Source organism: Amblyomma mixtum, chromosome 6 (genome assembly GCF_055824585.1).
Source record: "Amblyomma mixtum isolate Tamu chromosome 6, ASM5582458v1, whole genome shotgun sequence".
Taxonomy (NCBI): Eukaryota; Metazoa; Arthropoda; class Arachnida; order Ixodida; family Ixodidae; genus Amblyomma; species Amblyomma mixtum.
Genome location: NC_143017.1, coordinates 150,485,658 through 150,501,165, shown reverse-complemented (window position 1 = coordinate 150,501,165; position 15,508 = coordinate 150,485,658). Strand labels below are relative to the sequence as shown.

Below are 15,508 nucleotides of genomic sequence, written 5' to 3'. Positions count from 1 at the left end.
CCCGAGCGCGTAATGGGAAGGCAAAGATGAATTTGGGGGGAACAAAACAAAAAAAGGGAAGAGCAGAAAAAAAAATTAGCTCTAGAAATGTTTAAAGAAAATGTAACGCAGAAAATGTTAACGCACACACAGGAAGAGAAAAGAGAAAAAGAAAAACTTCTGATTAAATGTGGCACCAAACAAGTATGACATGGTGAGAGCACTTTGATAAAGTTTGGCGCAGTGCATGTGGTTTCGAGATTTGCATGCACACGCAGGTTAAATCATTCTGAGATTATCGAGTTGAGTCGATGTTGGTGTAAGTAAATAACAAATGACAAGACAAGACAATGACAAGTAAATAACAAATGACAAGAAACTAGTAAACTGGGCCATTGGAACCCCTACTGAATACTATATATATATATATATATATATATATATATATATATATACATAATCGGAAATTCTAGGGTGGAGGGAGGGGTGAAGCGGAAGCCCTCCTTTCTCTCATTCTGGGAGCCCATGCGTGAGTTTTCGGCAACGACATACAACGCCGGTGCCGTTAACTCTTGGGAAACCGCCTGACGCAGCTATCGTGGACATAACTGTGACATTTCGAACAAAAACAGGATGTTCGCGTGAGAGAGGGTATGTGCTGGCGCTTTTCATGCGCAGATGGTGAACAAACTTGATAATGATGATGAGAATGATTTCTTTCACTGACACAAGGGCAGCTTGGCCAAACTTGGCCAAAGATCACCATGACGCGAGCAAAGTGTTCGGCCACCATAAGATGCGGCCAAATACCCTTTCTCTGTCGAGCATTTCGCCCCAGAAAAGCCGAGCACCACGGCTCTATAGGCGAGCGCTTGCATACACACTGGGAAACTAGCGGGTGCACTCTAAACAAGAATACGTCTATATGGGAGTAAAAAAAGGAGTAAGTTGTCCTCTAACGCACTCCCTTTTAACTCCTTTATGTTTAAAGTGTACCTGGTGGCACGGAAGTCGGACACAGCACCTCTCGCGTATGGATCGGATGCTGTAATCGCTGGTTGGGTTGGACATTACAGACATTACATTCGGGCCCGATAATAAGAGATTATCCAGGCGCCACCACACAAGTCTCTCTCTCTATCCATTACATTCCAGCTTCACCCCATAAATATTGAGAAAGAAACACGTCGAATCGATCGCGCAACCCCTATTACAAAGTAACAACAAATCCGACCACAGAATAAGCCGTGGAAAAACTCTTATATTGCAGAGGGCACCCACAAACTTCATTTTGCGTTGGGGAAAAAGTGCAATGCTGTGTTGTGAATGATAGCTTTCCAGAATAGTGTCGGAAGCTGCTGAATGGGGCTAGAAGGAAGCGCGGCAACGCGCCCTATCTGTTGTGCTTAGCGATAAGCCGACGCTAAGGCGAAAGAGCTGTTGATCTGGATAGAAAGAAGGAACGAGGCAAAATTTTTGACCGAGATGCCGCACCGTCTCAGTTGCGTGCAGCAGCGCAGACGCTACAAGATGCCGAGAGGCGGACACTGGGGACAAACTGAGGTTGGCCTGCATCGACAGATTACCGCATCATTGCTACAAAGACGCTACATTCACCAAAAACGGAGCTTTTCTAAGCCAGAAAAAAGCCAACAAATGAAATGCAGCATTGCAACTAGCGTGGAAACACAAGGACAGCGACACAAGAAACCGACGGGACAGCACGCTAGACCAAACACTGACCTAGGCATAACAACAAAACCGCCCTCTTTATCAGAAACAAGCAAAGTGAGTGAATTACTCTTTAAGAACTCTACCGTATTTTTGACCGCTAATTTTTTTGCAGATTTTAAGGGACCTGAGGGAAGACAGTCGACGGCATCTGACACACACCTACACTTTTCTTCACTGCTAGCACGGTTCGCTATGTTCCTTACAATACCTATAAGAGAGGCAGGGTTCTCTTCGGGCTCAATGCAAAATTTTGGACCAAGTTTTAACACTTCTTCGACCTTATTAGGCAGCTTCTCCAATCCAATACAAGTTACCGGTGCAGCCCTAGCAGGCAATTTTTTGCTACAGTTCCTCCAAGTAGTTAAGCTCGGCAAGCACTGCTTCCACAAAAATTCGCAAACATTTGAAGCCTCACGAGTTCTCGTCCTAAGCACAGCCTCACAGTCTCGATGTACACTCACTTGAGACGAGGTGACGACACGTAGGCACACATGCAAGTGCCTCACTTGTCGCCATAGTTCTGACCGCATAATTTTGACGATGCGTCTTGCATGTTGAACGGAAGGGGCGCATGGAGCAAACAGGGCTTGGACCTCCAATGGAACCAGACGATTGTTGAGCGCAAAGGTAAGAATCCTGGCACGGCACGTTGCGATGGCGATCAGGTTCACATAGGTCGTTGATGGGTCACGAAGAAGGAAGTTGGGAAGGACAGGGCCCAATGTACTAGAAAGGAGTATGATCATGGAAGACAGTTGGGCTAGTTGGTGTGAATTCGTTAATGACTGCGACATTGCAACTAGCGTGGAAACACAAGGACAGCGACACAAGAAACCGACGGGACAGCACGCTTCACACCAACTAGCCCAACTGTCTTCCATGATCATACTCCTTTCTAGTACATTGGGCCCTGTCCTTCCCAACTTCCTTCTTCGTGACCCATCAACGATCTATGTGAACCTGATCGCCATCGCAACGTGCCGTGCCAGGATTCTTACCTTTGCGCTCAACAATCGTCTGGTTCCATTGGAGGTCCAAGCCCTGTTTGCTCCATGCGCCCCTTCCGTTCAACATGCAAGACGCATCGTCAAAATTATGCGGTCAGAACTATGGCGACAAGTGAGGCACTTGCATGTGTGCCTACGTGTCGTCACCTCGTCTCAAGTGAGTGTACGTACATCGAGACTGTGAGGCTGTGCTTAGGACGAGAACTCGTGAGGCTTCAAATGTTTGCGAATTTTTGTGGAAGCAGTGCTTGCCGAGCTTAACTACTTGGAGGAACTGTAGCAAAAAAATTTCCTGCTAGGGCTGCACCGGTAACTTGTATTGGTTTGGAGAAGCTACCTAATAAGGTCGAAGAAGTGTTAAAACTTGGTCCAAAATTTTGCATTGAGCCCGAAGAGAACCCTGCGTCTCTTATAGGTATTGTAAGGAACATAGCGAACCGTGTTAGCAGTGAAGAAAAGTGTAGGTGTGTGTCAGATGCCGTCGACTGTCTTCCCTCAGGTCCCTTAAAATCTGCAAAAAAAATTAGCGGTCAAAAATACGGTAGAGTTCTTAAAGAGTAATACACTCACTTTGCTTGTTTCTGATAAAGAGGGCGGTTTTGTTGTTATGCCTAGGTCAGTGTTTGGTCTAGCGTGCTGTCCCGTCGGTTTCTTGTGTCGCTGTCCTTGTGTTTCCACGCTAGTTGCAATGTCGCAGTCATTAACGAATTCACACCAACTAGCCCAACTGTCTTCCATGATGAAATGCAGGTGTCGCCATCACCGGCCGATTTCGTAACTGTGGTGCGTCGACACTGTAATTGCGGATCACAGAGGCTACGCTGCAACGCCACTTACATCACAACGGCGATCACGGAGTCCTACTCGGTGTAGACGTCACGAGTAGACATCACGAGTTTGAATCGAGCGGCGAAAAAAAAAATTAAAAGCCATTTTCTCAGTTTTAAATGCGTCTTTTGTTGCCAGACAAACATCAACATATCCAGAAGGAGCCGTAACGAAAATTGGATAAAGTTGTCCTTAGTGCCCTTAGGCTTGCCCATAAAAAAATTCTTGCGTCCTGAAAGTCTCTAAGTGACCCCAGTAGGACAGCACGACATTACGCACGTTTGGAATCAGAAACATTGAAGTGACGTTCACGTAACCTGAGCAGCTTGAGCATGAGTTGTGAAGGGTTTCAAGGGGGTCATGCATTAATGAGGGGGTCATGGTGATGCGTAAAAGGTTTGATAGGTCACATGAGTCATTGACAGTAAATGAATTACATAACGCTAATGCGATCCTATGAGTCATGGTCGAATTAGCATTATGACGTCTTAATTACATCATTGATCGTGATGATGACTTCATGGTAACGGTGCCGATGGTGGTCACGTTGGTAGTTAAAGGGTTACAAACACTTAAATTAGCCACATGAACCATGTCACCCATATAGCAACACTGACGTTACTGCATGTGATAACGCCGCCCTGCTGACGTCAGTGACGGTCACGTGATGATGGCGTTTTTATGCATCATATCTCCACGAAACAAGCCTTTAAGAGCTAACATTGTGAAAAAAAAGGAATAAACAAACGCATCTTCCAAGTTTCACCTATGCGTAGAAAGCAGGAGACTCAAAAAAGAAAACCCACGCCTGACTGCGCAACGTGTATGCCTCACGACAGTTCAACTGCGCCCACGATGTCGACGCCGTTGAGCGAAATCTGCGGCACGCTTGCAGCCTTGGCAACGTATATACTTATAGTCATTCGTTCTTCCCTACCTTCTTGGGCGGCTCACTGGCCCTTGGGAGAACGAAGCGGGGACAAGAGGTCCTTACGCATGCAAATGTCATCTCGTACCGAACGGGAAATCCAATTAATTATGGGGAACAGCGCGAAAGTTGCGCAAAAGAGAGGAAAGTCGGTACGTCTGGAAACCGAGTGATCGTCGGTAGCGGCGGCAACGAATCTAGAAACGGTGCTTGAAAGAAGCTTCTAGAAAGAGGCTGCTGTGCATAAGTTAGCAAAAGGGAATGGAGCAGTGGTCGTGGAGTGGTGGAAATGTGCAGAGCCTGGGCGTCTAAAAATAAGCCCTTTCGTGCCGAAGGATGTGTTGAAAGAAGTTTCGCGGCTGCATGCACGGGATTAGCCTGCACTTGTGAGCCTGTTGCTTTTAGGCGGGGCGTGATTAGGGGTGCGAGTTTTCTGGAAATGGCTAATAGTTAACGGGATTTTCTGGGAAAGTGCAGCACTCATTAAGTTGATGTAGCCGAAACTTTTTCTTTTCCTTCGATTACACTCCATTTTTCGATTTGTTTCAAAAAGTCAGGCCATTTGCCATTTGTGGTTACCCATGCGGCGCCGTCCGGCTTGTAGAAATCACGTCAAGCCTGTTTCACATGCAAGCGAGAATGCTCGCGATATTTGCCACCGCGGAGCGAAAACCTGTTTCGAGTGGCCACAGCGACGAGGTTTCGACAAAATGGAAATTTTTCGCCGCGCCGTTCAGTCGCTTCCATGTGAAGCAGACTTAATAATCACTTGATGACAATATTAACGGCGGTTTCGTACCACCAACTGTCCCAATGATTGAGGGGTGTATAACATTTTCGGGACGACAGTTGTACGCCCAACACTCGCAGCGCCCCTACCGGTCACGACGCAAACCATCGAGCACGGAAGGGCGGTGGGGAGGAGCTGACAGGCACCGCGCCCCTACGTAATCAGCGAGGAGAAGTGGAAGTAGTGGCGTGAGTATTAGTGATTGCAGCGGCCGGTCGGTGTTTGAAAAAATGAACGGCGTAGCTCCATTCTAGCCGATTATCGGCGTCACTTCCATGGCATCACAGCATACCGGGTCTATCGTGCTGTCACAGCAGCCAGTCTCAATGCAGATTGTCGAACGCGAGGCGACAGCCCAGGAGAGGCCTCGAACGAATTCCAAACTGTCCCCAAAGAAATTAACGGGACACCGCACAACAGTTTCCAAAGTGTACTGAAGGGACGTTCCACAGGGAATTGCCAAAAGAGGCCCAAAGGAGTTTTCACGGTTATCCCTATGGCACCCGACATACAGCGTAGCGGGTACGTAATGCTTCAATCCTGTCAATCCTGAAATCGAGTGGCAATCTTCAAAATGAAGTCACTCGAACTCATCGCCACCAAAGACACTTCTGGTAATCTCCAGTACGAGGAAGATATTGGTCGCCATTTTGGGGACAGTTATGTGTCATCCACTGCGCTCGCAAGGGCACAACAGCAGTAGCTGAAGCCCGTGGCGGTGTACTGCAGACGAACTTTCTTCTCGCATACAGAAAAACTGTCAGAAAAGACTGCACCTACGCTCTTTCAAGTCAAGGCAACGTTCAAGCTCATTAAGCGGTTCGTATTCAAAAGTTCCTGCGCGACTACTACATTGAAGTGGTCCTTCGTAAGCCTTACTCACCTGACCTCCTATCTATAACGACTTCTGTTTTTCTTTTCCAAAGCTGAAAGCCTCTCCCCGCGGTCGCACATTCACAAACCGTTCCTCTCTTGCGCCATCAGTTTTACAGTGGGCAAAAAAAAATCACTCCCCCCCCCCCCCCCCCTTCCCCCCCTCAAAAACAAGAAAATTTTTCAGAAGCTATGCAGTCATGACGTCAACGCTGCGAAAAATGTGTGACTGTACAGGGCGATTATGTTGCGAAATGAAGGAAGTTGGAGCTTTCTAGGATCGCCATGCAGTTCCAAAAATAACTTGGAAGACCGTATAAATTGAAAGCATTTCCGAGCGCAGTAACATATACAGCTTTCGTCAAAAATGCCCGGCCCACAGGGTTCCCGTCTAGTCGCGTTACAGAGAACTTACAGCACCGTTGCAGCTGTGCAGTTGTCAAAACCGCGACAGTATTTTCTTACTAAGCACGAGGTTGCAGGTTCGATGCCATATCGCAGAAATTTCACATAACCGACAGCTGCCGGCCGAACTGCAAAAGCACGCTTGCAATGTACCTTCAGGCAAGAGTTAAAAAGACGTCATTGCTCGTAGTAGTTACAGGGAGTAATAAGCATGCTTTGTTCACACAACTTCATGGGCGAGTTTTACCTTAGCTGCAGCCCGCGTCCACGTCTGTTGTGCCGTAGCATATGGCAGTATGCTGCTACCACTGGCATTTTCGGCGCCTTGATAATGCGCTGCGGTAGGCTCTACTAATAATTATTTAGAAATGTCAGGAATTTCTATTGTGTAATTCATTCGTTCGCAAACGTGGCATTTAGGACGCTTTGGATTTTGAATTTTCCACGTCTGTCAAATAATGTGAAGATTCCTTTTTACTCAAGACTCACTGTCGACTGAAGCGGCACCGTCTAAGTGGTACGGTTCTTTTGTTAGTCATTTGTACTTTCTTCACTTTGATTGTTTGGGCGATTAGAGTGTACAATACCAACCCTCAGCTTAAATTTCCTGATGAAGGTCCACTTCCCGCGATAGCCCCACAGGGATGCAAGAAAAATGAACTACATCCGAGCGAAGAATCGAACTCTGTAACTTCCAGCTGGGAGCTGGACTTGTTGCCTTACCTGTAATCACGTCCAGAGGACAAGTATGCGCAACACAGCGGTCACCAACGCCGATAGGTAAGGCGAATCGCTCACTTCTCATACGGAAAGGCAGATTTATAGGTAAGTAGAAGGGGGCGGGGCGTCCAAGGGCCGAACACCCCAAGTAATTAAGATACCGGACGCAATTAAAAGCAACGACTTTAATGCGTGGATGAACGTGTAAAAAAGAAACAGAAAGCAAACAGAGATAAAGATGCCTATCAAGCATAAAAACTCATTAAAACGCATGAGAGTCAGCCGGTGCGCTGGGGATGTGATGCGATGAAAAGGCGGGAAGGCGACACGGTGATCACGCTGGTGAGTTGGAGCCTTCGAAGTTGCCACCGTCGATATCTGAAATGACACAGCAAAAAGAGGGGCAAAGTAGAGAAAAAGCTGTTTAAACGACCTCCGCGATTTTCTCCTACCTGCGGCTGTACGCATTATGCCGTATTTAAAAATCAACGTAGTTACCTGCGGAAACGATGAGGCTTTTCGCGGAGCAATAGAGAGCACTTTTTTTTTCACTTGCAGTAAACACAGCCAGGATGACCGAAAAGCAACTGGCGGCCGAATTCTGTCCATCATGCAGCACAAGCAGCGGACTGCAGCTAAATCGAACTCGCTTAACTCGAACTTCCGGTTCATTCGAACTGGCACCACGGTTGAGTGAATATTGAGCGTGCCAAAAGACTCCCCTTCATTCGAACTGCGCATAATTCTAGCTGTCGGTCGCCTTCGAGTCCAAATTACCGAGAATGGTCTGTAAATAATAATAATGAGAAAACTTGCCTAAATCCAACTTCCCAGTTAATTAAAACTGGCGCACAGGTCCCGTCAACATCAAGAGCATTTAAAATGTTCCCGTTAATTCGAACTACGCATAATTCGAACAAATTTCCGATCCCTAATTCGAATAATTCAGAGTAGACTCTAAATAAAAGGAATGAGGAAAACCGCGCACTCTGACACAGCCGCCTTTCACTTTCCACGGGGCCGGCCGTCGTCGCTCCGCAGAAACGCCTCGCGCGCGTCACCGAGCACGCATGCATATTGCCGCGACCACATTTGCATAAATGCCGAGTGCACCGGTTCGCGAGGGCGACAAGCGTGCTACAGCGTCCTCCCACGAGGGGGCTTCGAAAGCTCGGCTCACCGGCGAAATAACGCAAAAAAAATACATATATATAAATAATGAAGTGTGCGTGTGTGTGGTGGGGAGGGGGGGGGGGGGGGCGGTAGAGGTGAAAAGCTCAAGATCAAACGAGACGCGGCGCTCGCTCTAAATGAAACGAAAAATAAAGCCACTGCCGCCGTCGCCGAGAGGTCCAGCCAGCTAATGAGACGCGTTGCTTGCCGGCGCTCCAAATAGAAGTCCACAGCCCCGGCGATGCAGCTACACCGCGTGCGTACAGCTCGGGACTCTGGGCTTCCAAAAACAGCACCAGAGGCGAGCGCGGTGCAGGCTCGGCTAATCACACACTACATACGCGCTCCCCCACCTCCTCCCCAGCTTCCCGAACTCTGACCTTCCTCCTCCTCCTCTCTCCCTGGACAGCGCGACGGAGACGGGCCATAAGCTTAACTCGAAGCTCGTATACAGCTTACAGGGAAGCTTAGCACCGAAGCACCCTCCGCACTTTTTTTTTTTTTTTGCTTACCTCTCTCTAACCGCCCACGACGGTTACTGCGCACTCGGTGACACCGGGGGCAGCGAGCTCTCTGGCGCCTCCCCTGCCCTCCCCGACCTCCTCTCCGTTTTAGATTTAATCAGAACAAAGTGAGCGTAGCCGAGTCGCGACGCTGCTCCGGAGTCAGACGCTGCTTTGCTGCCGCCCGATTCGGTTTGGCACGCGCGCGAGGCAGACACGAGTATGCGCTACCGCGCAGGGGTCACCTGGTGCACGACGAAAAACGACCGAAAATTACTAGCCGGGTGCCAGGTGTCCTCTCCTTTTCTACTTGATTAGGGAGCCTACATATGCATGCATGTAAGGCGGTACATGTACGCTCCCTATACTTGACACTATCGAAGTGCTGCCGCGACTGTATGGGAAAGCGGATGGGCAGAGGGAACTCGAAATTAGCAGCGCCGTTCATTTCCCGGTAACCGCAACCTCCACCCCCCTTTCCTACCTCCGTCCTTCGCTACAGTGTCTGCCCCTTTAGCAAATGGTGCAGAGTAAAAGCATGAACTTTAAAACTTCGGAACAGCATTTATTAACGCTACTGGGCTTTCCGCAAGCAGCATAATGCGTACAGCCTAGTCCAACGTAACAGGGAACACTTAATTACTATGCGACCAACGACTGTTGGCCGACCCGAGCAAGGGCCCAAAGCACGGAGCTTGTTGCTTTGAACACAGTTTTTTTGGAAGACGAATGCGAACCACCGCAATAGCCTCCCCTCCCAAGTTTCAGAAGCTAAGAGAGAGAGAGAGATGGTAGACTGAGACAGGATAAAGAAGAGGCTGTGTCTCCCGCATCAGTGTTGTTTAGCAAAAGCTGACGTACTTTAAGCATAGCGCGTACCGCTACCGCGAGCCGCCACTGCGCATGCCCAGATCGACCTGAGGGCCCCAGATGGCGCCACGTTCCTGTCAACAGCTGTACGCGTCCGAAGAGTCGAGCTAGTATAGCGGCAGGGTCGGTTACCGCCGGCTTTAACATCGCGTCTGGGAAAAGTAATCTGTTTGTCTGTCTGAAGCCTGCTTCTGGCAGGTGGCAGTTCAATTAATGATCGGACGCCGGAGGTTCCTCGGGAAGAGCAATCTTGATCTCGCAAGCCCCACAGGTGGCAGCAACTGCCATCGCAGGGCAGTAGCGCTTCGCTTAACCGCTGTGCCAGGAGTGGTATGAGGACTTCCACGAATTTATGAACGCAGAGAATGACGAATTCTACTGCAGTACAAGTCTAAAATGATGCGACGTCACGGAAACTTACATCGTATGATATATCAACCAACGTAAGCCAGTTCAAATCAAGCAAATCCATAGAAAGTCAAAACAAACCATGCAAAACCAGGACTAACCATGCTAGCCCACGATAATACGCGATTATCAACAAGTAAAGCCGCCCATGATTTTTATTTCTTTAAGGGGGGGGGGGGGGGGGGGAGGATTTTAGGTGTAAAATATGCGGTTTTCAGAGAATTTTAAAAACCAAAATTTTCCTTTTTTTTAATTGCAGCAGGGAAAAGGGGAACATGCACAAGGAATTCTGTATCTAATCAAGGAAATTTTCGGTTATGAAATGGAACACCACTGAAGCCAAAATAACGATGGAAACGCGCAGCGCATGTCTTCTGGCGATCCGCGACGCGTTAGCAAAACCATACAAAGAATTTGGCAAAACGGAGACCGGCAGCGAGAGAGAGAGAGAAAAGAGTGAGGGGGAGAGGAGAAAAGGGGTACAAAGGGGAAGTGCGGGAGAAAGCGTGAATGGGAAGGCGCCAGTTCCGGCCACGTCAAGTGCACCCGCACCGTCGGTCGACGCGGCGTAAACAAGGAAAGGTCGCGCCGCCACCGCACACGAGTCACAGCAGAGGCCAGCGCGCCAGACGTAAACGACCTAAACTTCCGTTCAGGCGGGGACCTGAAGCTATCACAAGCAAGCAAGTCGAACCACTGTACTGTTTCATGGACTGCTTTTTTTGCACACTGCACTCGTACGAACAATTATTACTCTTAACAACACATACTGTTGAAACGCAAAATACATTTCTTACTAAAACTTTTTTTTTTCTCTATCATAAGCGGAAGGACCACACTGATCGCGCAGATATTGTGAAAAACGGCCAGTTGCCGCAAAAGCGTCCGCCTCAATGGTACGCTGTGCCGCGGTCGTTCGCCGCGATCCCCCCCCCCCCCCCCCCCCAACACATAAGCCTGACACGTCAACAACTACGAAGGCAACTGGAGGGGAGTTTGTCGGCACCTATAGTGTTTGTAATAAAACGACTGTCCGTTCATTCATTGTCATTCCGGGTTCTCTCGCTTCCGCACGGGAACAGCAACGCTGGCATTCGGACTAAGGCCTCAAGTTCTGGTTGAACACCATTTGAAGTACAGAAAAGTTAACGCGCCAAAACGACGCTGTAGGCTACGAGCCATGCCGCAGTGGAGGGCACCGGTATGTAGACTACCAGACCTAAGCGCACCATTTGCCAAGAATTCGGGATAAGCGCCCGCATTTTGATGGAGGAGGCGAAACGCAAGAGGCGCCCGTGTGCTGTGCGATGTTAGTGCACGTTAAAGATCCCCAGGTGGTCCGGAATTATTCTGGAGACCTCCACTACGGCACCTCTTTCTCTCTCTTTCTTCTTTCACTCCGACCTCCCTCCCTTCCCTTACGGCGCGGTTCAGGTGTCCGCCGAGATATGTGTGACAGATACTGCGTCATTTCCTTACCTCAAAAACCAACCAACCAATCTAGTTCCCTCAGCTGCCGCCACATGACGCATGACTTTGGACATTTAAAAATAGCGCGTTGACGTCATCCGTGATGTAAAAAAAGAGAATGACCGAGTGGCTGCAGAACAGAAAGTGATAGACCGCTCAGCGGCACTGGTAAATTGGTAAACTGGTTTTTGAGGAAAGGAAATGGCGCAGTATCTGTCTCTCATATCTCGGCGGACACCTGAACCTCGCCGTAAGAGAAGGGAGGAAGGTGGGAGTGAAAGGAGAGAAAGAGGTGCCGTAGTGGAAATCTCAGGGATACTTTCGACCACCTGGGGATCTTAACGCGCACTGACGTCGCACCGCGCACGGCGCCTCTTGCGTTTCGCCTCCATCAAAACGCGGCCGCCGCGGTAGGGTTCGAATTCAGGAACTTTGGCTCGTTAGCAGAGCGCCCTAACCACTGAGCCACCGCGGCGGGTGATTTCAATTTTCGGTCGGTCGAAAAGCCGTCAGCGTCGTAGTTGTCGGCACCGCGCGTCGGAAAAAATCGTATCATGCCAACCGTTTGCCGCAAAATGTTCCGAATGGTGTCATACGATTCAGCGTTTCGTGCAGCATGCACTTACTAGACAAGTTAGAGCCTAGCTCACGGCAGGCATTCGAATCGGCGACCAATAATCGAGGGCTGCGGCTGTCCGCCGAGATATGTGAGGCAGCTAATGCGTAATTCCTTTCCTCAAAAATGCGTGTCGTTCAAAGCTGTTTCCAACGGGCAAGGCGTCACGCCGAACGGGCGATGGCGTTCCGTGTACTCCCTGACAGCGCTGCAACACGCTGTCGCGTTGCACTCCTCGAGACGAAGCTTAAGCGTCCTCCAATTTTTGCTTTTCTGATCCCTGACACACGGGAGTTTTCCGGCTTCCACATTCGCAACTCCAACGGCAGAGTCCAACGGCATATACGCATGCAGTGCTGCCGCCACTGAGAAGCCTTTACTCAAACAAAATTAGCAGCCGCGGTGGCTCAGTGGTTATGGCGCTCGGTTGCTGACACGGAAGACGCGGGTTCCATCCCGGCCGCGGCGGTCGCATTTCGATGGAGGTGAAAAATGCTAGAGGCCCGTGTACTGTGTGATGCCAGCGAACGTTAAAGAACAACAGTTGGTCGAAATTATCCGTAGCCCCCCCCTTACGGCGTCCCTTACAGCCTGAGTCGCTTTGGGACGGTAAACCCCATAAAAACCATCAAACAAAATTAAGGCTAAACTTAAAACGCCAACACGTCATCAGCGCGCGTGTTTGTGGTCCGATGGGCAAAACATGCGCGAGAAGGCTCACACCGGGAGAAGAAAGGCTGCGAGGCGTTTCGAATCGGGGAACAAAGGTTGTGGGGGAGTGCTCGACACCAGAAAAACCGGTTCAGAACCGAAAGTCGACGATTTTGCCCATCGGGGCACACCTTTTTTGACGTCACACTGTTTACATCAGGGAGAGGTCTATTAAGCGCGCCACGTCATGACATGCACTCTCCTCTCTCCAACGTCTTCTCACTCCACACGTGCGTTCAAAAACAAACACGCGGGTGTGCCACCCGACAATGCGCCCAAACTTTTCTACTCCCTTGGTGATAGTGAACCTAGATTAAAACAAAGTGAACTAGAAAACGTTGGGAAAACTGAAGAGGCGGTTCCCTTTCAGTAATAATTAAAAAGAAAGAAAGCTTGCCCCCTTATTTTCGGCGTGCGGCGAGCTGTAGTCGACACTGTTATCCCGCTCGGCTGTGACCGTGAACGAAGACGATGCAGCGCGAGTTAAGCGGGCGCGCGCATGGTGGCCGATAGCGCAAACGTTTTTTTCTTCTTTTTTTAGTAGTTACCATTGCCTCATTGAATAAAAGGGCTGATTATATGTATGGGGGAAAAGTTCGCTGGACTAATCAAGTCCACAAGAAATCGACGACGTTCTATTCGGCATAACACAGCTCTTTATCAGACCAGCTAAAACTTACGAAAACCTACGAAACAAAAGACCCCGAACATCGCGTCTTTTATGGCGCACTGTCTGATAATCAGACGATCAACACGCCGACGTGAGCCTTCGCTCGCTGCGAGGCAACGGACTCGACACACGCGGTCGACCACAGTATAGTGCCTAGAATACCTAGAATATAATGACAGTATATTTCAGGCACTATAACCAGAGGCCGCCGGGTCGGGATGAAAAAGACCACAGGCGAACCTTTCAGCTTGGTCAACTTGGACGACCGGGGCGGTTTGGCCTCCTGGCCGTAGCCGCCCTGCGAGCCGGACTTGCCGGGCTTCTGGCGGGGCTTGCGCGGCTGCTGGCTCTTGTCCTTCACCTTGGAGCTGAGCAGCGGATGAGTCTCTGCGAAGGCCGCAATGGGGGGAAAGAAGAAAATACGCACGCTGGGGTCACGCACGAGCAATTGTGAGCGACAGCGAGGCGCTGGTGTAATCCGTACAGCCCGATCCAAAAAAGGACTATTTGTGACTTATACAGGCACAACTGCACAGGACTAATTCAAAATCTGGTCACTTCCGATTGGTCCCGATTAAGTTTTTTTTTTAGTGCAATTGGTCCTTATTGACTGGCTCCTTGGAACACATTCGCGTAAAGCATGCGTGCGGAGAACTGCAGAGCAAGCCGATGTTTACGAGTGGCCGAGCGAGGGCTCGGAAGCAATGTGCACTAGACCACGGTTAAGCTTTTTTTTTTCTTTCTCTCGTGTCTCAAAAAGTTATATCGAGCCCAACAGGCAGCAACCAATGTCGCCAACTCATACCACCAGAGCGCGCCATGGGAGCGCTCTAGACAGGCGTGTCGACGACTGTACTAAGCTCGAACATAAGACCCACAACTAGAGGCCCGTGCAAAGCAGCCAGGTAACTGCGCAATATGCCGTATATTTTCGCCACGTAGAAGCACGGACAATGAAAAGGCTCTCGAGGATGCAGTCGAAGGACGCGCGGGAAAGCGAACAATAGACCGATGTATGATAAGTTTAAGGAAGCGAGGAAGCGGAAACCTCAGGAAGGAAGAAGACGTCGAAGCGCCTCTCTAGCGGCGTCGGCGCGACTGGTGGGCATCCATTACGGTATCAGATAACAAGAGAACGCCGGGCCTGAAATCGAGCGTTCCGCACATTTTTCTCGGACAAATATTGACCGTTGCTTGGCCGCCCTTATTCTTATTCATACAACGAGTGAAAGTTCCAAAAGAATGAAAAAACAAACAAAAACGTAGTTTAAGAAAGTTCCAAAAGAATGAAAGAAAAAAAAAACGAAACGTAGCTCGGGCAACCAAGATTTATTTTTCCGCCCCCCAGAGACCTCTGAAATCCCCCTCGCGCACCGGCCTTTACTTTATAATTCTCTATATTTCATGAGCACAAACAAGAGAAAAGAAGAAGAAAATAGGAGGGCATGCAGAGAAGCATCACAGGAGAACGATAAAAAAAAAAAAAAAACGCGTGTTCGTTTACCGTTGCGATTGGCCCGCGGAGTAATACAGGACGCCGCGGACCGCGGCCCAGTGTTAGCAACTGCTGTTTTTTTTTAAAGTTCTATCCTGCTATAGTGGGAATATTTTAAGCATTTTGTAATCTAAAGCCTGAAAATATAAGGCCAGGATACCTACAAATAGCATGAAATCCAAAGCTATCCCCACATAAATGCTGTTTGCAACTGCTTGCGGGACACAAACTGTACTTGAAAATGTAGAGCATAGTGGCAATGTGTGATAGCACAAATTTAGCTCATCGTCTCAAGACACTGAGGACAAATTGAAGTTGCCCTGCATCG

The 15,508-nt window shown here is 49.1% G+C and overlaps 1 protein-coding gene across 2 annotated transcripts in view; it reads right to left on the bottom strand.

The window, feature by feature from the left end:
- Window positions 1-7,434: 7,434 nt before the first annotated feature.
- Rbbp5 (retinoblastoma binding protein 5) overlaps window positions 7,435-15,508 on the bottom strand; it is a 28,251-nt gene continuing 20,177 nt past the window's right edge. For both annotated transcript variants that reach the window (XR_016283648.1, XM_089549610.1), the window contains 2 exons: window positions 13,926-14,072; window positions 7,435-7,642 (listed from right to left, as the gene is read on the bottom strand). Coding sequence is in view for 1 of the 2 variants with exons in the window: in XM_089549610.1 (XP_089405736.1) it covers window positions 7,599-7,642; window positions 13,926-14,072 (191 nt within the window). In the remaining variant the exon portion in view is untranslated. The remainder of the gene's footprint in view (window positions 7,643-13,925; window positions 14,073-15,508) is intronic.